This window comes from Mirounga leonina, unplaced genomic scaffold, assembly GCF_011800145.1.
Source record: "Mirounga leonina isolate KUSES-001 unplaced genomic scaffold, KU_Mleo_1.0 Mir_175, whole genome shotgun sequence".
NCBI classification, from domain to species: domain Eukaryota; kingdom Metazoa; phylum Chordata; class Mammalia; order Carnivora; family Phocidae; genus Mirounga; species Mirounga leonina.
In genome coordinates this window covers 21,654,111-21,674,581 of record NW_023270453.1, presented here as the reverse complement: position 1 = coordinate 21,674,581, position 20,471 = coordinate 21,654,111, and the positions used below count along the sequence as shown (strand labels likewise).

At 54.6% G+C, this 20,471-nt stretch overlaps 1 protein-coding gene across 3 annotated transcripts in view; it reads right to left on the bottom strand.

Moving 5' to 3' along the window:
• RAB40C (RAB40C, member RAS oncogene family) overlaps positions 1–20,471 on the bottom strand; it is a 29,068-nt gene that overhangs the window by 8,084 nt on the left and 513 nt on the right. For 2 of the 3 annotated variants that reach the window (XM_035021820.1, XM_035021822.1), the window contains exons 1-4: positions 20,397–20,430; positions 20,020–20,241; positions 652–712; positions 82–142 (exon numbers count right to left, since the gene is read on the bottom strand). In XM_035021820.1, the coding sequence (XP_034877711.1) occupies positions 82–142; positions 652–712; positions 20,020–20,161 (264 nt within the window). In that variant the 5' untranslated portion in view covers positions 20,162–20,241; positions 20,397–20,430. Of the gene's footprint in view, positions 1–81; positions 143–651; positions 713–20,019; positions 20,242–20,396; positions 20,431–20,471 lie in introns of those variants that run through there. The other variant, XM_035021821.1, reaches the window with a different exon arrangement.

Below are 20,471 nucleotides of genomic sequence, written 5' to 3'. Positions count from 1 at the left end.
ATCACGCACGTGGGATCTGACAGCACAGCAGCGGGAGGGGGTCATCCTGGAGAACGGCACCGGCACGGTCGCTGGGCTTACCTGTGCGCCCCTGGAGTAGGACCTGAAGATGGTGCAAAACCTGCCTTGGCCCGAGGTGTCCCTGAAACACAGGGGGGTTGGGGGACGCAGCCCATGGGACCCCAGCATGCACAGTGTCATCCCTGTGAGGTGCTGGCCCCTGCCCCCTCCCACTCCACAGCTCACCCTGGCGGACCTCCATGGGCCTGTGTGCCTTGGAACCTTGCCCTGCTGGGCTAGAGAACCCCACCACTGTGGGAATTCACGCCTCCTGCTGAGGTTCTGGAAGACGCTCCTTCATGTGTAGCCCAGGGAAGAGCAAGGGCCGAGGAGCCATGGTCACAGTGGAAATGAGTGTTTCTGGGCCAAAGGGAGCTGGGCTCTATCAGACCAAACAGCCCAGACTTCTGGTTTCTGCATCAGAGTCCGTTCCACAGGGACACAGGGTCTGTGCAAACGGCTATTCCAGGGAGGGTCAACATGATGCCATCCCATCTCTGAGGACTCCTGACTCACTTGAGGCATCGCACAGTGACACTGAGGTGCTACAGTCCCTGCCCCGGACACCTCGCCCCGCAGGGCCTGACTCACCAGAGTTCCAGCTTGACCCGCCGTCCATCCAGCAGGATGGTGGTCGTCTTATAGTCGATTCCTGGAAGGAAGCAAAGGGTAGCTGCAGGAGACACGTGGGGAAAGGCCCACCAGGACCCACCGTGCCAGGGCCAAGGGCCGTGCCACCCCCACCTGGTGCCTTCCCGTGGCTCCAGCCCAGCAACCCAAGCAGGCCACCCCAGTGTCACCCCGAGAGTGCGTGCTGGGTGCTGACAGCCGCAGGGCGGAGGGAGGAGGCTCGTCTCCGTGCTGACCTCTTCGTCTGGGTCCTGACATCGACCTCCCAGAGGCTAAGGGTGTCTGCGTTCTTGGCTCACTGTAGCCCCTGGGTACTGACAACTGGAGCATGCTGGGAGCATGATGAAGGGGCAAGTAATCTCTAAAATGCCATCTCTCTGGAGAGCTCTCTGCAAAACCCACGCCTGCCTTAGCTTCAGTTTTTGTTTTTGTTTTTACTCTTTTATGAGTTAAAGAGTAGGAGCAGGGACACTTAGCTTACATGGAACATCTTCAAGTGGTCTGTGGGCCATCCAGAAACTTCCCACAAGCTATGTCTTCCCTCTTCCATTCCTAAACCTTAAAAATCTCATCAGTTTCTTGACTTTATAACACTTGCTCCAAGAGGGCTTGAAAATGGACTTTTTTTTAAGGTTTATTTTTTATTTTTATTTTAAGATTTTATTTATTTAATTGAAAGAGCGAGAGAGTGTCAGCAGGGGAAGGGACAGAGAGAGGGAGACAGAATCTCAGACTCTGCACTGAGCGCAGAGCCTGACACAGGGCTCAATCTCACAACCCTGAGATCACCACCTGAGCCGAAACCAAGAGTCGGATGCTTAACCGACTGAACCAGCCAGGCGCCCCATTTTTTTAAAGTATACTCTAGACCCAATGTGGGGCTTGAACGCACAGTCCCGAGATCAAGAGTCACATGCTCCACCAACTAAACCACCCAGGCGCCCTCTTTTTTTTTAATTTATTTATTTTAATTTAATTAATTTATTAGAGAGAGAGGGCGCAAGAGCAAAAGCACAAGCAGGGGGAGAGGCAGAGGGAGAAGCAGACTCCCCGCTGAGCTAGGAGCCCAATGCGGGACTTGATCCCAGGACCCTGGGGTGGTGACCTGAGCTGAAGGGAGACGTGTAACTGAATGAGCCACCCAGGCGTCCCAATGGTCTTTTTTTAAAAAGATTTTATTTATTTATTTGAGAGAGAGAGAGAGAAAACTAGGACAAGCAGGGGGAGAAGCAGGCTTCCCGCGGAGCAGGGAGCCCGATGTGGGGCTCGATCCCAGGACCCTGGGAATATGACCTGAGCCGAAGGCAGACACTTCACTGACTGAGCTACCCAGGTGTCCCAAAAATGGGCATTTTTAATGCAGGTGTTGTTCACACACACATCATGTGCACATGGCACACCCCCAACCCTGGCACTGGGGTCTCTACCCTCACTGTCCTTCTGCCCGGCCAACTCCCAGCTGTGCATGAAAACCTGGCTCCCATGCCTCAAAGGACATTAACAGAATGAAAACGTCCTGTTTTCCTCTCTGACAAAACAGGAGAAAATATTTGCAAATCACATATCTGATGAGACTGGTATCCACAATATAGAAAGAAATGCTACAACACGATACCAAAAACAACCCAATTAAAAATGGGCAAAAGACTTGACTAGACATTTCTCCAAAGAGGATACACAAATGAGCAATACGCACATAGAAAGGTGCTCAACCCCACTCAGCATCAGGGAAATGCAAATCAAACCACAATGAGATGTCAACTCACACCATTTAGATGGTTATTAGAGAAAAAAACCAAGAAAATCACAGGTGCTGGTGAGGGTGTGAAGAAGCTGGAGCCCTCGGGCACTGCGGTGCGCATGGGGAAGGGTGCAGCCGCCACGTGGAAAACAGCCTGGAGGCTCCTCAAAAACTCAAACACAGAATTACTATCTGATGCAGAAATTCCACTTCCGGCTTACAACTAAAAGAAATGAAAGCAAGGAATCAACTACGGATGTATTTCCACATCCACGCTCACAGCCGCACTGTCCACAGCCGCCAAAAGGTGGAAGCAGCTCATGTGTCCATCGGCAGACAAAGGGAAAAGTGTGGTCTGTCCATGCAGTGGACCAGTGTTCAGCCCTAACGGGGAGGACAGGCCAACGCGTGCTCCCACAGGGGTGGGCCCGGAGGGCATCGTGCTCGGGGAGATAAGCCTGTGGCAGGAAGACAAATACGGCAGGATTCCGCTTCTCAAGCCCCCTCGAGCCGTCAGATCCCTAGAGACAGAAGGTAGATGGAGGTCACCAGGGGCGGGGGCGGGTGGGGAGTCAGCGATTCATGGGGACAGAGCTTCAGTTTGGGAAGATGGAAAAGCTCTGTGGACGGACAGTGGTCGTGGTCCCACAACAGCGGGAATGAGCTGTGCGCCTAAAGACGGCGAAGGGGGCAAACTTCCTGTTAACGTGTATTTTACCACAATTAAAAGAAAAGGGAGAGAAGACTCTCTTGCACGTATTCTCAAGCGAAAGAAACACTCCGCAAGAAGAAGCAAACTCAGGCCTCTCCCCACCCGTCCTCCCCCCAGCCAGTTCTCTCATCTCTATGCTTCTGTTCCATGTTCCCCGACTGGCGTCCGCTCAAGCATCCTCGGTCCTGGGTGGGAGCTCCTGTAATTCTGTCAAACAGGAAGCACAGATCTGGCCCAGGACTTGCCTCTTTTTGGTCCTGGATCTACACCTCCTGCGAGACAGAAACGGCGGTGACCAGAAAGGCTGTGGATGTGGACGCCCGTGCTCTGGGCAACATCACCTCCAGGTGGTGGGTCAGCCCAGCAGGCTGGGGGCTAGGGGACGGGACACTCCCCGGCATCTCTCCGAGGCAAAAGGGTGCTGCCCAGTCACCCTGAGGTGACTCCCAAGGCCCAGCTGGGAGTGGCAGGGAGGAGGGTGTGCCCAGCAAAGGCCCAGGAGACGAGGTGCAGTGTGGCGAATGCGGAATGCAGCTGGGCGCCTTGCGGCTCTGTCTGCCCACGTTCCACCGCACTCATCACCATCCCGATGGCGCCGTGACTTTGGGGTGCAGGCTCTGCTCTGCAGCAGCGGCTTTAAACACCCTGCCAAGCACACAGCAGGCCGATGAGCATGCAGAGCTGGGAGCTATCCCAAGGAAGGGTCTGCTCCATTTCCAACCTGTCCTGCTGCACAGCCCGCCCAGCTGGGTCTGAGGGCTCCCCGGACCACAGGGCTTTCAGGGAAGGCTGCAGAGGAGAGCTCGGAGGCGGCAGGAAGCCACGCCCGCCCCCCACCCCGCCTTGCCAGGAGCCCTCATGGCCCCCACAGAAGGCTGAGCAGCCTGTGTGAGGGGACTGAGGGAAGTGGACAGCGGGGCCCAGCTGCGAACGGCCTGGCCGCCGGCCGAGAGCTCCTGACAGGGCGGAGAGCCCCAGGCTGACAGATTCACATGGGCACCAAAATTTCAAATATATCCTTCATGCCTACCCTGCCCCTCATCCCCGCCTCCCAAATCTGGACAAAAACGTACAGTGTACTTCATAAAGTCTCAGAAGATACAGACCCACAAGTCCACAGAGCAAGGCCTGCCTGTGGGAAAGCAGACTCTCCGTGCCATCACCAGGGATGGTGTCAACTAAACGTCACTGCTCAGGCAGCTCCGACAAGTCCTGGGTCTCCAGATCCGATGCTGGAGGACTGCAGTCACACTCCCCCTGCCTCACCCCAGCAGTCCATGAACACTGAGCCCCTCTTTGAAAAACTGCTCAAAACACGGAATCTTGGACAGCCCGGGCACGACCATCAGAATCAGCTGGTGGGGGCTTGGATAACTGCCTGGGTGCATGTGGGGGTGACCAGGCCTCCTGAGGTGACGGGAGCAGCTCACACGCAGGGTGGGGGTCATACTGGGTGGCCAAGTCTCGGGCCCCAGAACTGGGAACACTCTCTGGACAGACACAGGGCACTGGGAGGCCAGTGGGGGCCAGCGGCAGCTGACCAGTGCCCGGGGAGACAGGAGCTGCTCCGGTTCCCAACCCTTCCCACGCGAGAGCTCTTGAAGCAGTTATTTGCCCAGTGTTCTGGGGGGGTCTTTCCCGTGTCAGTGCAGCCCAGGGCCCATTCGGTGACTCCAGCAATCCCACATCCCAGCTGCTGTGTCCCACTCCTAGCTAACAGCCAGTGCTCTCATCTCTGTGCTTCTGGTCCGCGCTCCGGGAGCTGTCCTCAACTTTACCATTCTCCTCTGACCCTTCAAAAAATTCTGCTGCTCTTTCTAACCTCATTTCTCAATGCTCTTTCTGGCCCTCTGAACGCTCTTTTCAAATAACATTCTGTTCCTAGTTCTTGGACGCAGTATCTCTTTGTATCTCAGGCAACACTAATTACCGGATTGTTAAGGTTCTCAGATGTCTTTCCTCACACTGTGTGGTGGCTGGCTGTCCACCAGCCCTCGGAGACCCCAAGAAGCTGCAGGAAGTCCAGGTGACTCTGCTCAAGTGGGGCTCACGATGGAGCTGTCAGGCACCTCGGGGTGTACGGAGGTCCCTCGTCTTGGACTGGGGGCTATTCCTGCAAAGAACTAGCTGCTGCCTCTGGGCAGCACGGGACGCTACCTGAGCACCAGCAGCAGGGGCGGCCGGGGCCCTCCGCCGTACCCACTTCTCCCAGGGAGCAGACCTCCCATGTCCCCGCTCGGCCCCCACCCTGGCTTCAGTACCAGAGGGCCCGGGGGCATGGGGTCCTGCCTGCGCCTCACAGCCAGGCTTCAGGCCTCTGCGCTTCGTCCCGCGGTACCTGCGTCCCACACACTCAGCCTCTCTCACCTGACAGGGCCACAGGTTCCCAAGAATGTCCTTTTTACTGTGTTACGGGGTTTCTCAAGGGAGTGGCAATTCACTCGACACAAATTACTGTTTACGTTCCTACTATACACCAAGCGGGTTTTGGGAACAACAGGGGCTTGTGTCGTGGCTATCCCACACCTGCACCCGGACAGAGAGCTACAGAGGGTCCCTGTGAGGGGACACGTGTTGTCACAGACTGAGGAGACACAGGCCAGGGACCGCAGGTGAACTGCCATGCACATGATTGCTGTGCACCAGAGGGAACAGTCCTGAGTCCCACAAACAGCTCCAGCGTCTGGCAGGTATTTGTACAGGAAGCACCTGCGGACCTCACTCTGCGTGAAGACCCATCTTGCACAGTGTGCAAGCCCTATCCGCACACCACATTTGGCAGGGATGCCACCACCTTGTGAATCACGGGGGTCTTGCTGGTTCAGAATTTTACCAAAAGTTCTTTACCATTTTGAAAAAAACCCACCTCCCCCTTAGTAACACCTGCACCAGGTACATTTCTACTGTCATCTTGTCAGCGTCTAGTACACCTGGATCGGAGCACAAACGATTTAGGATGCACTGCCCCTCTTCCCCCTCATGTTACAGATACTCTGCATGTACACGTTCTAGTTCTGCACGTGGATGGCCTGGATGACCTGCAGATCAAACTCACTGCTTCTCAGGACAGTACAGGGGACGCTACAAAGTACTGGCCCCAGAGGGCCTGACATGGCTGAGGACGGCACCCACCGACAGCGACATGATGCCACATCCCTGCACCACAGCCCAGGCAGGGCGACGGGGGCAGCTCCCGGCCCTGGGGAAACACCGGCGGATGCTGGGGGAGCAGGAACACTGTAATTATGGGCTGCTGACTGGTGTTCTTGTTTTTGATAGTCACCCCCTTCCTGGTGGTGCCGGGGGAGCTCCTCGCAGAGACCCACTTCACCAGGACATGTGAGCACAGCTGTGGGCGTCCATCTCCCCTGGCTTCTCACCCTTGGCAGGGGTGCGCCTGTCACCTGTGGGGCGTCTGCGGCCAGACGGCCAGCCTGTCAAGGGTGACCTGGACAAGAACCACCCTGCTGGCTGGAGCTGATGTGTGCTATCCCGTCAGGAGTCGGCAGACGGACAGGCTACGAGTCACACTCTCTTCCGCTCCCTCCTTCAGAGCTTCACCAGAGCTCACACGCCTGTCAGCATGGACTCAGGACCACCGACCTCCAAGAAAACCCACTGTCACTAGGAATGACATGGTGCTCAGGCAGAGAACACACGAAGAGGAACCAGACAGCTTCAGCCGTCTGCCTGGTCAGCTTGATTTGCTGTATCAATCAAGACTGTCGGTTCAATTTTCCACTGTTCAGAATGAAGACCACTACACACAACCAGGCGGACCTCTGGGTGTGGGCATTTCCCACACACCTGTCAGACCCACCTGAAGGGAGAGGGCAAGGAAGGACATCGCCTGCCCGGACAGGTCATCTGTCACCACCTCCTTCCTGTCTGAGGTCCCAGTCTTTATGGAAGAAATGGCAACACTCAACGTGTAATTATCCAGCTACCTTACAACACGATTAAAAGCCACAGAAGGACTTTTTTTTTTTAAAGTAAGTTTTATGCCCAACATGGGGCTTGAACTCACGACCCGGAGATCAAAAAGGGTACATGCTCTACTGACTGAGCCAGCTGGGCAGCTACTCTGGATTTCAGCTCGGGTCATGATCTCTGGGTTCTGCGATTGAGCCCCATGTCTGGCTCCCCGCTCAGCAGGGAGTCTCTTTCTCCCTCTGTCCCTCCCCCTGCTTGTGCGCGCGCGCGCGCGCGCTCTCTCTCTCTCTCTCTCTCTCTCTCTCGCTGTCAAATAAATAAATAAAATCTTTAAAAAAAAAAAAAAGAAACAAGTGCTAACTGGTGTCTTCCTTTGGAAGTGGAAGAGGGAGAGGAAGCCATTCCCCACAGGCTCTCCCCACTGCAGCGGCTCCTGATAGGGGAGCGGCATCCAGGGATGGCTGGGAGTGCCCCTGGGTAGTGCGGACCACCAGCTCCAAGCCCTCACAGCGAGGCAGGCCACCCACTGAGGTCACAGCAGGCTCCAACAGCGACACAGCGGGCGGAGCCCCCAGATCATGCCTCCCAGGAAGGAAGGCTCCAGTCGTTCTCCGACCAAGGCACACCCCGTGTGCTTCCAACAGGACGTCTAAACCCAAGACAGGCAGCTATTGCTTAACGGTTACTTCCTAAGGAGGGAAAACAAGCTCTCCCAAGTCCCCAAAGACAGACAAGAAGCAGAAGAGGAATGTTGGGATCTTCTAGGAAGCAGAAAAAGCTCCCCATGACACAGGTGGGATGCACAGAATGCCCTGGGACGCACACAGCAGTCGTCCTAGCGGGCCCAGGCCCAGGCAGCCCCCCTGTACACACACGTGCAGCCTGAAGCACCTGAGTGGCCTTCATGCTTCTCGTCCAAGGGGAAGGCCGCAGCACAGGCCTATGCCCAGGAACTGCGCCTCACACCACACAGCGTGCTTGGGGACATAAACGGGGATTCCACACATCCCTGGTAGACACAGAGGCGGCACTGGGCAATGTGGCAGGCACTCCTGTGTGGGCACGGGGTCCTGCCTCCTGGCACTCACGCCCCTGGGTACACGGTACACCCCTCCCCCAGAGGGTGGTGGGAACAAAGACTTGCTTCTGACCCTTGGAGTGAGGCCAAGGCGACAGATGTCCCTCTGTGATCATGTTACATGGGATGTCCCACTGGCAGATTCTCTACCTTGCTGATTCTATGAAGCAAGCCGCCCTAGGTAGAGCCCCATGTGCCTTGGAAGTGAGGTGGCGGGTACCGCCAACAGCCCCACAAACTTGAAAAGGAATCTCTGGGGTGTCTGGGGGGCTCAGTCAGTTGAGCTTCGGACTCTCGATTATGGCTCAGGTCACGATCTCAGGGTCACGGGATCCAACTCCGTGCTCAGCGGGGAGTCTGCTTGAGATTCTCTCTCCCACTGCCCCTCCCTCCTGGCACACATGTGCACTCACGCACTCTCTCAAATAAAGAAATCTTAAAAAAAAAAAAAAAAAGGTTGTGATGCCAGGGTGGCTCAGTCGTTAAGCATCTGCCTTTGGCTCAGATCGTGATCCCAGGGTCCTGGGATCTCCCCGCTCTGTGGGGAGCCTGCTTCTCCCTCTCCCACTCCCCCTGCTTGTGTGTTCCCTCTCTGGCTGTGTCTCTGTCAAATAAATAAAATAAAATCTTAAAAAAAAAAAGGATTCTTTCTGTTGCAGCCCACACCTGACTGCAGCCCGAGAGAGACCTTGTGAGGACCCAGCTAAGCTGTGACTGGGTTTCTGACCCATAGAAACCGCTGGGAAGTGGGTGCTGCTTTAAGCCCCCCAGTTTGTGGTAATTTCTTCGTCGGCTTGGGGCTGTTGTGCCAAAATACCATCAACTGGGTGGTTTACAAACAGAGACTGGCTTCTCTCGGCTCTGGAGGCTGGAAGTTGGAGACAAGGCACCAGCAGAGTCCGTGTCTGGTGAGGGCTGGCTTCCTGGGTCACAAACAGCAGGAGGGGCCAAGGAGCTTTCTGGGTCTCTTTGACAAGGGCACTGATCCCATTCCGGAGGCTCCACCCTCGTGACTAAGTCCCTTCCCAAGGGCCCCACCCCTGACCATCACCTGGGGGAGTCAGGTGTGAAGATGTGAATTCTGGCAAACACAAGCATTCAGTCCAAAGCAAGAACCAAGACCAGCAGTATCTACCAGAAATGCAAACACCACTCCCTTGACCAGTCACCAAAAATCTACCCAAATCAAAATACAAAGAACTTTTCATGACGGTGTGGTGGGCAGAATAACATCCCCAACCTGTCCCTGGAGATGTCTTCCCCCTAATGCCCGGAACCTGTGAACACGCATCCCGCAAGGCGAAGGGACCTTGCAGGTGTGACTGGGGTGATGGGCCTTAAGAGGGAAAGGGTCCTGTGTTATCTGGGTGGGCCTGAGGTCATCAGGAATCCTTAAAGATGGGGACTCTTTCCTAGCTGAGTCAGAGATGAGATGCAAGGAGGAGAGACTCAAAGCCTGGAAGGGCCTGACCTGGCTTTCAAGACAGAGAAAAGGGAAGGCGGGCGAGGCATGTGGGTGAACTCTAGAAGCTGGGGCTGCCCGGTTCACAGCCAGCAGAGACCCGGGGGGCCTGCCAAGGCCATGAGCAAGGAACAGACCTCCCCGAGAGCCTGCAGAAAGGACGGCCCAACCACCAGAGCACGGAACCATAAGATAATATGTTACAGCAGGAACAGGGAAGGAGTCGCTGTGGGAAAGGAACAGGAGGTTATCTACTGCAGCACTATTAACAGACTGGGTACAAAGTAAAGCCCGCCCACTGGGGGTGGTTAGGCAACAGAAGGTGACCCCTAGGACGGAAGGCTGTCCTAAAGAAACAGGATAAAAGGGGGTGCCTGGGTGGCTCAGTTGGTTAAGCGACTGCCTTCGGCTCAGGTCATGATCCTGGAGTCCCGGGATCGAGTCCTGCATCGGGCTCCCTGCTCGGCGGGGAGTCTGCTTCTCCCTCTGACCCTAACCCCTCTCATATGCTCTCTCTCATTCTCTTTCTCTCAAATAAATAAATAAAAATCTTTAAAAAAAAAAAAAAAAAGAGACAGGGACTATTATCATAAAAAAAAAAAAAAGAAAGAAACAGGATAAAAGGAAAGTGAACGGAACTCTCACCCCCCACCCCCTGGGACAGTCCAAAAACCGTCTGGTGGTGCCTACTAAGGCTGAACACACCCTACAACTCGGCAACCCCACTCCACAGTGTATCCCCAACAGAAACACACACATACAGGCACCAAAAACAAGTATGAGAATTTTCGTAGGAACACCATTCAGAAAAAACCCAAACACGGAAACTTTCCAAAAGCCCTGGTGCAGAAGAACAGATAAAGACACTGCAGTCGGCACAGATGACAGCCACATAGCACCGAGGGGGCCTCACACACAAACGCGCGGCCGTGCCTCACAGAAAACAGGGCGCATGTGACTCCACGTCTAGGAACACTCGAGAAATACAAACCAGCCTGGAACAGAAACATCGGCAGCTGCCAGGTCTGGGAGCAGACAGGCTGGTCTGCAAGGAGCATGGGGGCTGAGGGTGGTGATGGGTTCTCAGGTGTGCACACCTGTCAGCACTCACAGAACTGCAAATTTTAAATGGATCCGGGCTCTGGGCACACAAATTATACCTCAAGAGAGCTGATTAAAAAGAAAAGGCAGGGGCGTGCCTGGCTGGCTCAGTCTTAGTTAAGCGTCTGCCTTCGGCTCAGGTCATGATCCCAGGGTCCTGGGATCGAGCGCCGTATCGGGCTCCCCGCTCCGTGGGAAGCCTGCTTCTCCCTCTCCTCCCCGCTTATGCTCTCTTCTCGCTATCTCTGTCTCTCTCAAATAAATAAATAAAATCTTTAAAAAAAAAAAAAAAAAGAAAGAAAAAAAGAAAAAGAAAACAAGGTCACGATCCCAGGATCCTGGGATCAAGTCCCATGTCGGGGTTCCTGCTTCTCCTTCTCTCTCTGCCCCTCCCCCTGCTTGTGCTCACTCACTCACTCTCTAGCTCTCAAATAAACGAATCTTAAAAAAAAGAAAAGAAAAAAGACTGACAACATCAAACATTGGCCGAGATGTAAAGCAACTGGAACTCACACATATTGCTGGTGGGAATTCAGAATGATAGAGGACTTTAAAACACAGCTGGGCGATTTCTCATGAGTTAAGCAGACAAAAACACACGTGGCCAAGCAACCCCACTGCTAGAGGCACATGCACACAAAGACTTGTGAGTTAGGAATGTGTTTCATGCCAGTAAATCATACACTTGCAAACAGTCAACATAATATGCATATTTACCACAAAACTAATTTTTTTTAAATATATGTATTTTTTAAGATTTTATTTGACAGAGAGACACAGCGAGAGAGGGAACACAAGCAGGGGGAGTGGGAGAGGGAGAAGCAGGCTTCCCGCCGAGCAGGGAGCCCGATGCAGGGCTCGATCCCAGGACTCTGGGATCATGACCTGAGCCGAAGGCAGACGCTTAACGACTCAGCCACCCAGGCGCCCCAAAACTAAATTTTTTTTTCAAGTTTTATTTATTTAAGTCATCTCCACACCCAACATGGGGCTGGAACCCATGACACTGAGATCCAAGAGTTGCACATTCCTCGGACTGAGCCGGCCAGGGGCCCCCCCAAAATAAAATTTTTTAAAAACTTTAAAGATTTGTACAAGAATGTTCATACCAGCATTCTTCACAACAGCCCAAATCAGGACATGACCAGTGACCAGAACCGTACTGACAGGTGAATGGATAAACAAATTGGGGTTTATGTGTGCAAAGGAATGCTTCTCGGGAACAGGACAGATGGCTATGGTGTGTGCCCCATGTGAGTGAGTCTCACACACATCCTGCCGAGCGACACAAACCAACAGCACGAAAGACCATCTTGCATGACTCAATTTACAGGAAGTTCTGGAGAGGCAAAAGTAACCTTAGAGTGACAGGAAGCACACCAGTGGGGGCTGGAGGCTGGGGGCTGGACTTCCAAGAGCCATGACAGAACTTTTAGGGAGAAGTGGAAACAATCCATATCCCGATTAAGGCAGTGGTTATATGGGTACACACTTGTCGAGACTCACTGAACTCTACACTCAAAATGGGTCCATTTCATCATATGTAAACTCTATCTCAATAAAGCTTATTTCAAAAAAGTAAACCCACAGGATATTGACATGCCCAGAGTTTAGATTAATAGGTCTTTTGACCTTGGGGGCTCTGAATCCAGATTGGAGCTGGGTGCGAACACCTGTCCCCTAGCATGCTGAGCACACAGACATGGAGGGAACAAGGACACTCGAGCTCCTGTCCTTCTCCAGGTCAGGGTCTGACCCACAGGCAAACGTAAATCTGTTGCTGGGGAAAGGAGGAGGGGGGCCACCTGATGAAGGACGGAAAAGGAAGCAGAAGTTACCTAATGCATTTCAAGATGCCTTTCCACATACACTAGCACGCCGGCTTTCAGGAGGAGGGCTCTAGGGCAGTCTGTGGACCGGTTTCCTTAATAAACCACAACAGACCAGACCAAAGCACAAGCTTTCATAAGGAGCAAGCACACTCTGTGTACAAAATTTGGCAAAATACAGAACACTTAACATAAAAAAAAAAAACACAAAAATTACTCATAACCCCCAAATTCAGAGATACCCACAATTAATGTTTTCGTGTGCCTCACTGCCCGATTCTTTCATTTCACACACACTCATACATGATGTCGTTAGACAGACTCTGCCTGCTTAACAAGGTACTAGCTTTCCTCATGTCACCGCATACTCACTATTCCCCCAAAACACCATTTTTAAAGGCTATATAATATCTCGCCCTATGAATATACCGTATTTCCCCTCTGGACCCTTGGGCGTTTCAGGCTTTTCATTTCTTTTTTTTTTTTTTAAGATTTTATTTATTTATTTGACAGAGAGAGACACAGCAAGAGAGGGAACACAAGCAGGGGAAGTGGGAGAGGGAGAAGCAGGCTCCCCGCTGAGCAGGGAGCCCGATGCGGGGCTCGATCCCAGGACTCTAGGATCATGACCTGAGCCGAAGGCAGGCGCTTAACGACTGAGCCACCCAGGTGCCCCTGGGCTTTTCATTTCTATTATTAAAAAAGAAAAGGAAAGGGGCGCCTGGGTGGCTCAGTTGTTAAGTGTCTGCCTTCGGCTCAGGTCATGATCCTGGGGTCCTGGGATCGAGCCCTGCATCGGGCTCCCTGCTCCACCGGAAGCCTGCTTCTCCCTCTCCCACTCCCCCTCCTTGCGTTCCCTCTCTAGCTGTCTCTCTCTGTCAAATAAATCTTTAAAAAAAAAAAGAAAAGAAAAGAGAAAAAAGAAAAAGAAGCCTTGACTGTCTTCAGTTGTGTCCCCTATTATTCCCCAGGAAAGACCCCTACATAATTTCTAAGGCTCTGGAGAGCACATGCTGTGGACTCCCTTCCTGCACGACTCACTCCTGGCACTCCTAGCACCAAGCATCACCAGATTTCCTGTCATGCACTTACAGGTGAACGTTCCATCCCCAAAGTTAAACATCTTTCCGTCTATTTTTCATTAGAACCCCCCTCTCTGAGGACTCTGTGTGTGGCCCTGGCCAACGGACTTCAAATGAGGAAAATCCTCCTAAAAATGATACGACCACCAAGCTGTCCTCACTTACCCAGGGATCTGGTCATTGCTGGACCCAAATCAAATCACTGCCAGCCCCGGGGACTGAGAGAGCTGCGAGTGTGAAGGTGCCCAGGACCTCGGGCTCCCACGGGAGACCCCGGTCAGACCAGTGCAGCAGCTTCTGCAGGGAGACGAGGGACCTGTGCTCAGGGACACACGTCCTCCCTGTCCAAGCTGCAGCCGTAAGGAAACCAGACCCAGCTCCTGACATCTTCCTGCCAACATGAGACCCAGGAAGGACAAGACCACCCTGTGAGAGGTCACCATGTTCCTGAGTCACTCAAGGCTGTGCACAGCGTTTCAAGTCTGAATAACATCTCTAAGCTCACTAGCCATCCTCGCAGACCTGATTACCAGGTACTCGCCCTACCTTGGCTCCTGGGAAGGTGCAGACCGGCAATGACCCAGCTTGCGACCCCAGAAACTACTATATGGGAGTGCAGGCCCGTCTCCGTCACAGCACTGCTACCGATCCCGATCCAGAGCACTTTGTTCTGACCCACTCCGGTGGCTTCCTGGGCTCAAAGACGTGTGTTTATCACCTGGCCAAGATCTCTGTCCAGGGTCCACATGAACTCACGTGCCCAGACATGTCTGTACTCTTGACACTTCTCAAAATCGGTGAAGTCCCTGCCTGCTCCCAGGATTCAGGCCTCCTGCCATTCTCTGTTCTTGCTCAGAGATGTTGGCCTCCTGACACCAGGCCCTCTGCACTCCTTCTTGGTTAGACCCCTCTTGTCCTTCCCTCCTTCCTCACAACCCTGAAGCCCTATCTTTCTGAGCACCGCCCACCCATCCTGCACAAACCGCGCCCCCCGCTTATGTGTTCCAGACAAAGGGCCAAAGCTTGTCCGGTCGTGTCCTTGGGTCCCTACCACACCCACTGGTGCCAGGTTTACTTGGCCACCTCTGTCTTCCTGTCCCTCTCCCACCCTCCAAAGGATGCACACCCAAAGTCGACAAGGCACTCAATACTCCAGTCTTGGCAGAATAGAACCGCACGCTGCGGACATGAGACTTCGCTGGTCATTACCAGGCCTATAAGAGCACAACCGTAACTAACAACCTCCTTACACCTAATGCTCGCTTGTATTTACTCTCATTCCCAAAGGATTTAAGGAGCCCATGTCCTCCCACTCGAAGGGTGACCCCATACACCCAGTCTTCCCAGTCTCCCACTCTCATCCTCCTTCCCCTGAATGCCCAGGGCAGCAAACCCAGCCCCGTGGGCCACCTTGCTCCAAACCAGGGCACTGGACATGGAGACCTTACCCCACTTCCTCCATATGGCAGATGGCAACACCCTGACCCATGTGGCCCCAGACCCCACAACACCCACACCAGGTGCTGCCCACTCCCCAGGCCTGGCTACAACTCCACCCTCTGCCTTCCGCTCCTCCTCCTCACTGGCCACAGGTCCCAGACCAGGTACAATTCAGGTACAACAGGAGGGGAAGTACCCGAAAAAACACTTCCCACCTACTTCCTTGGCTCCCTTTTGGGGTCTCCTTCCTGAAACACATTTCTGTTGACTTCATCAACCAAGCCACACTTGCTGATGGGAACATGACACAGCAATGTCACAGTGACAGCGCACCCTGCAAGAGAGGTCAGCCCTGCAACGCCATGTGCCGGCTACTGAGGCAGATATTCTCTGACCTGCCTGAGCTTACGGAAACTGCTCAAGGCTGGGGGAAAAATTTAAAATTTTAAATATTCTACCTACTTTAGGACAACTTAGGCAAGGCCATGCCAGCTCAAATGACCAACCGGCCTAATTAACTTCATCTGAAGCAGATACAGAAGTCTGCGCCTCCCGGCCTGCCACCCCGTCAAGCTGGGCTAAGCTGATCTTTACGCGGCACACATAGCAGATGAGTGCCTCTGGCAAAGGGGGAGCTAGGAATCCCAGCCCTGCACAGATAGGTGTATGTGTGGCACTCTGTGACCTGCTGGAAACTTCTCTGGAAACTGGTGGTTTGCTGCCCTGGTTAGCAGCTGACCCCGGGAGCTGTCAGGGCTCTGTTCTACTGGTCTCGGCCAGGAGGGAGGCAGGCAGGGCTGGAGCAGCTCAGTGAAGGGAGAACAAATGGGCCTCAGTGACTGTCCCAGGCCCCAGAGCAGAGGGAGGAGGCAGTCCCAGTATCGGGGAGGGTCTGTGATGAGAAGAGGGTCATCCCTGCCAGTCAGCACCAGGTGCCCAGCAGCCATACTCTGCCTAACAAAGCCTGGAGAGAAGCGTCAACCAGGAACTCAGTGACCAGCTGCCCAGGGGAAGGGGGTCGGGCAGCCAGTGCCTAGGGAGACAACGGGCGCCAGGCCCTGCACTGCCTACGGCAGCTACACTCTCTTGTCTGAGCCTCAGCTTCTCATCTGCCAAATGGGACAATGATGGTGCCTCCGTCACAGGATGGCAGAGACGCCTAGATGATGGAAAGAGAACTGGGGGAGCCCAGCACTGTGACCATGCTGGGCACACATCATACCCCAGGCCAACATCCCTCTTTGGAACCTGGCATCTGACAGAAAGGCAAATCCCAGTAAATTGCCCAGAAAAATGAGCAGAGTCCAGACACAAGCACCAACCACACACAGAGGAAGAAAAGGGACGACGAAGGACGACCCAGCAACCAACACCAGGTTTCTGTCAACACAGAGACACTGCACACAGGCTGCTCGTTCATTTAGGACACACAGCAGTTAATGCCTCCTGGGCATACATCTCACACCAACACCAAGGATAAAACAGCGGATGAGACACCAGAGACCCATCCTGACTCAGGAAAACAGCATGGTGGCGCATCTAGAGATGCAGTCTCTCCTTGGGTTTGCACTAAGGATAGAAACCAACTTCCAGCCAGGTGAGAAGAGATGTTCAGAACTGTCCAGTGAAGGGTCGCCTGGGTGGCTCAGTCGTTAAGTGTCTGCCTTCGGCTCAGGTCGTGATCCCGGGGTCCTGGGATCAAGCCCCGCATTGGGCTCCCTGCTCAGCGGGAAGCCTGCTTCTCCCTCTCCCACTCCCCCTGCTTGTGCTCCCTCTCTCGCTGTGTCTATGTCAAATAAATAAATCTTAAAAAAAAAGAACTGTCCAGTGAAAAACCATGGAGCTGGGGGACATGATGAGCTCCAGCCTAGCCATCGGGTTGCTGAAGTGGGCTGCTCCTCCCTGGGCAGAGCAGGCTTTGTTTGGTCCCATACACACCAACAGCCAGCAGGCCCCAGATACTCACAGCATACCTCATGCTCGCCTGGCTTTGTCCACACCCGTCACCAACACTGCGCTCCTCCTACCTTCCCCGCCCCCCAGGCCCTGGGCTCAAAGTACACTCAGCAGCTCCCACCGACACTGACCCCAGATGAGCAGACATGGAGATGGATTCACATCCACTCTTGAGTCTCCCAGGACACAGGCATATCAACCCCAGTGTATCTTCCTGCCGGCCCCCAACCCTCAATGTGAAGGTTTGTGGGAGCCAAGGTGCAGAGCATGTAACTGCCCTGAATGTTCACTGGCCTCAGAAAAGTGGGACCAGGCCTGTGCACCGCGGAAGGACAGTCCCTGGGCTCCCAGTGCCCCAGAGCAGAGTCAGACCTGCGGGTTTACTCAGGACTATAAGCTGCTCACAAAACACCTGCGCCTCATTCCTGCCAACTTTCACAACCAAGCCTCCTTGACACTTAGGCTCTGGAGTGTAACTTCCCTGAGGATGGCCCGGGCAGAACCTCTATGCAAAGTGTTCTGCTGTCTCCCCAACAGAACAGAGGCCTCCTCTAAAACCACTGCTGTGTGTTCAGAAAAGAGGAAACTCAAGCCTCCCGAAAAGAAGGTTTCCAGCTCTACAGGGACCTATGAACCACAAACCAAGAGCCTGCTGCAGGCTCCCATGGGTGTGGGCACACAGTCACATAAGGCTGTCACTGCTTCAGGTGTCAGCACTAGAAAAGGCCGTTTCAATGACTCACGTGTTTGCAGAGCTGGGAAGAATGATGTGCACTCATGTACCTGTCTGAAGAACGAGCTAGACAAGACTTCGATGCAGGTAAGTAATCAGGTTGGCCCAAAGAAAGGAGTTTGATTACACGTCCTTCACCAAGTGGGGATTTCCCTGCCATGGGTCATCTGCTCCTGGTGAGAGGAACCACGCAAGTTTAGGCAGAAAACAAGCCTGGAAATGTGCTAAGCACTTTTAACAATGAAGAGAGAAAAGAAATACATGTATATCCTTTTAAGAGAATCGGAAATTTAAAAATTCCTGGAAGGTATTAACTCTTACAAAGAACAAATTCACGTGATGGGGAACCATGAGAACCAGCTGCTCCAGAGCTTCCAAAACCCTCAAGGGTCTCCCTTAGGAAGGCTTCAGAGCAGAAGCAATTGCTCTCCCCTCTGCCCACTTCCCCAGGGACACAGCACTGGCCACCAGGGTCAGTGAGCTGAGCCCTGACCACACACAGCCGCCCCTCGTGCTGCACGCTTCGTAACCTCAAGGATCCTAGACACAGGCCAGCACTTTGCCTTTTCCACTTGATGCTGGGGTGATGGCAGGGACCTGTGAGTGCTCCTTTCCTCACCACTTCCGGCAGATGGCCCTCACCCTAGACCAGCTCACTGTGAGTCTCCGACAACTGCACTGTCGCAGGCAGGTCACCATGTTTTACTTAATATTGACCCTAGTTCAGTCAATGTGTCCTAGGAACTGTGGCAGCCACCACGACCCAACAGAGAGCACAGGAGGTGGGTCCCATCTCTCCAACCAGCGGCTCTGTGTTCCCTGAGAGCTCGCCGCACCCGACTGGAGTCCCTGACGGTGAGGCCGAGCTGATCCTCAGAAGCATGTATGAACGTTCCAGGAAAACACCGCTGCCCCAGACGAGCCCTAGCCTTCTCACGCTCTTCTCAACATGCATCACCAGCCTCCCGGGAGTGGGGCTCCAGGAAGCAATGCTACCACTGGAAAAGCAACTCAACCACTCACTAAGTCAGGAAGGACACCTCTGACAGTCACTGCCAAGCGTCTACTGAGGTGGCAGTAACCAATGAAAGGGCCTGCTGAGGCCCCAATGGAGGCTCTCCCTCACCTAAAAACAAATCCAGGGCCCCCCCTTTCTTGCCCTTCGAGCCATCTCCTCTAAGGTGGGGCTGAGAGCACATGCTTTAGGAGGTGGCACCATGCAAATCCAGCACAGCTAACTACAGCTGAAGCTGGTCCAGCAGGAAGGGCATCTAGCCAGTGCAGGTGATCCAACAACCTTGACAAGTCCTAAAATGAAAGGGTCATGTCCACACACTGTCAGCTGCCTATAGGCAACAACCTAGCCAACAACAAATGCTCAGAGCAGTCAGACAGGACTGACAAGAGTCCAAGAAACAAAGTAACAAAGGGTGTGGCGAACAAAGACCTGAAGAAGTAAAATCAGAAAAAGGCCCTTACAAAGACTGGATGTTGACATGCTATCAGCAGATTTCCTGGTACCCCTCAAAAAAACCTCCATGTGGCCTGGGACAGGGCCCCCACCACAGAGGAGGTTCTGACCACAATGATCCCCTGGGCACGTTAGCTGCTTTTTTTCCTACGTGAAAGATGTAAATTGATGGAAGCTGGGACGAGCGCTGGGGATGTGTATTACCTGTGTACTTGAACAACGCAACCAGAAATTGAGGGGTGGGCATCTCCTTCCAGCACAAGGTGCCGGTTCCCTGAGCACTGAGTAACAACTGTCTCACAGGGTCAGCCTGCCTTTGAGGAACCCCATCTGCACACACATTCCACAGGGTCACAGGAAAACCCTAGCCATACCTGGCACCCCTGTCCCAGCTTCTCCACCTGGACTGCACAGAACCCCGGTGGCGGTGGGACCCCCACCGCTGGACGCTCCCCCTCAGGTACCTCCATCCGGTCTCCGGAACATACCTACTTTCACGCACCCTCTGGGGCGCTGTCACTCCGGGGCTGGGATGGCGCGTGCCCACAGCCACCACGCTGCTCTGCTCTGATGGACCCAGGGGCCCACTGCAAAGCCATTCGCCTCGCTGAAGGCCTCCATCTGACCTGGCCAGGGCCAAGCATACTGCGAGCTCTGGATCCAGCTGCTCCCCGCCCCCCACCCCGGGGCTCGGGCCTTCGCCGGAGGACACAGGCCTGAGAAAGAAAACACATCGCGAGCTGCCGCAGGCCTGCTCGCTGCACGGAGGGCCGCCCGCGCCACGGCCTTACCGTTGCTGTAGGCGTACGGGGACTCGGCCGCGCCGTCCTGCAGGCTCTCCAGGATCTCGCCCTTGCCCACGTCGCTGTCGCCCACCAGCAGGAACTTGAGCAGGTAGTCGTAGCTCTTGACCGGGCTGCCCTGCGTCCCCATCCTCACGCGCGCGCAAGCCGCGCCCGCATGCCCACGGCGCCGGCCGCGGGAGCAGGGCGGGGAGGAGGCCTCGGACCGACCTGCGGGCCCGGGGCGCGGGTGAGCGGGGGCGGCCGGCGAGGCCCGGGCTGGCGGCGAGGGCCAGGTCCCGCCCGCGCCGGCCGTCCGCCCGCCCGCGCCGTCCGCCCGCACCTGCGCCACCACCCGTCGCCGCCGCCGCCGCCACCCGCCTTACCTCAGCACCGCCGCCGCCGCCCCGCCGCTTCCCGCACAGCGCCGCGCAGCCCCCCCCCCCCCCCCCCCCCCCCCC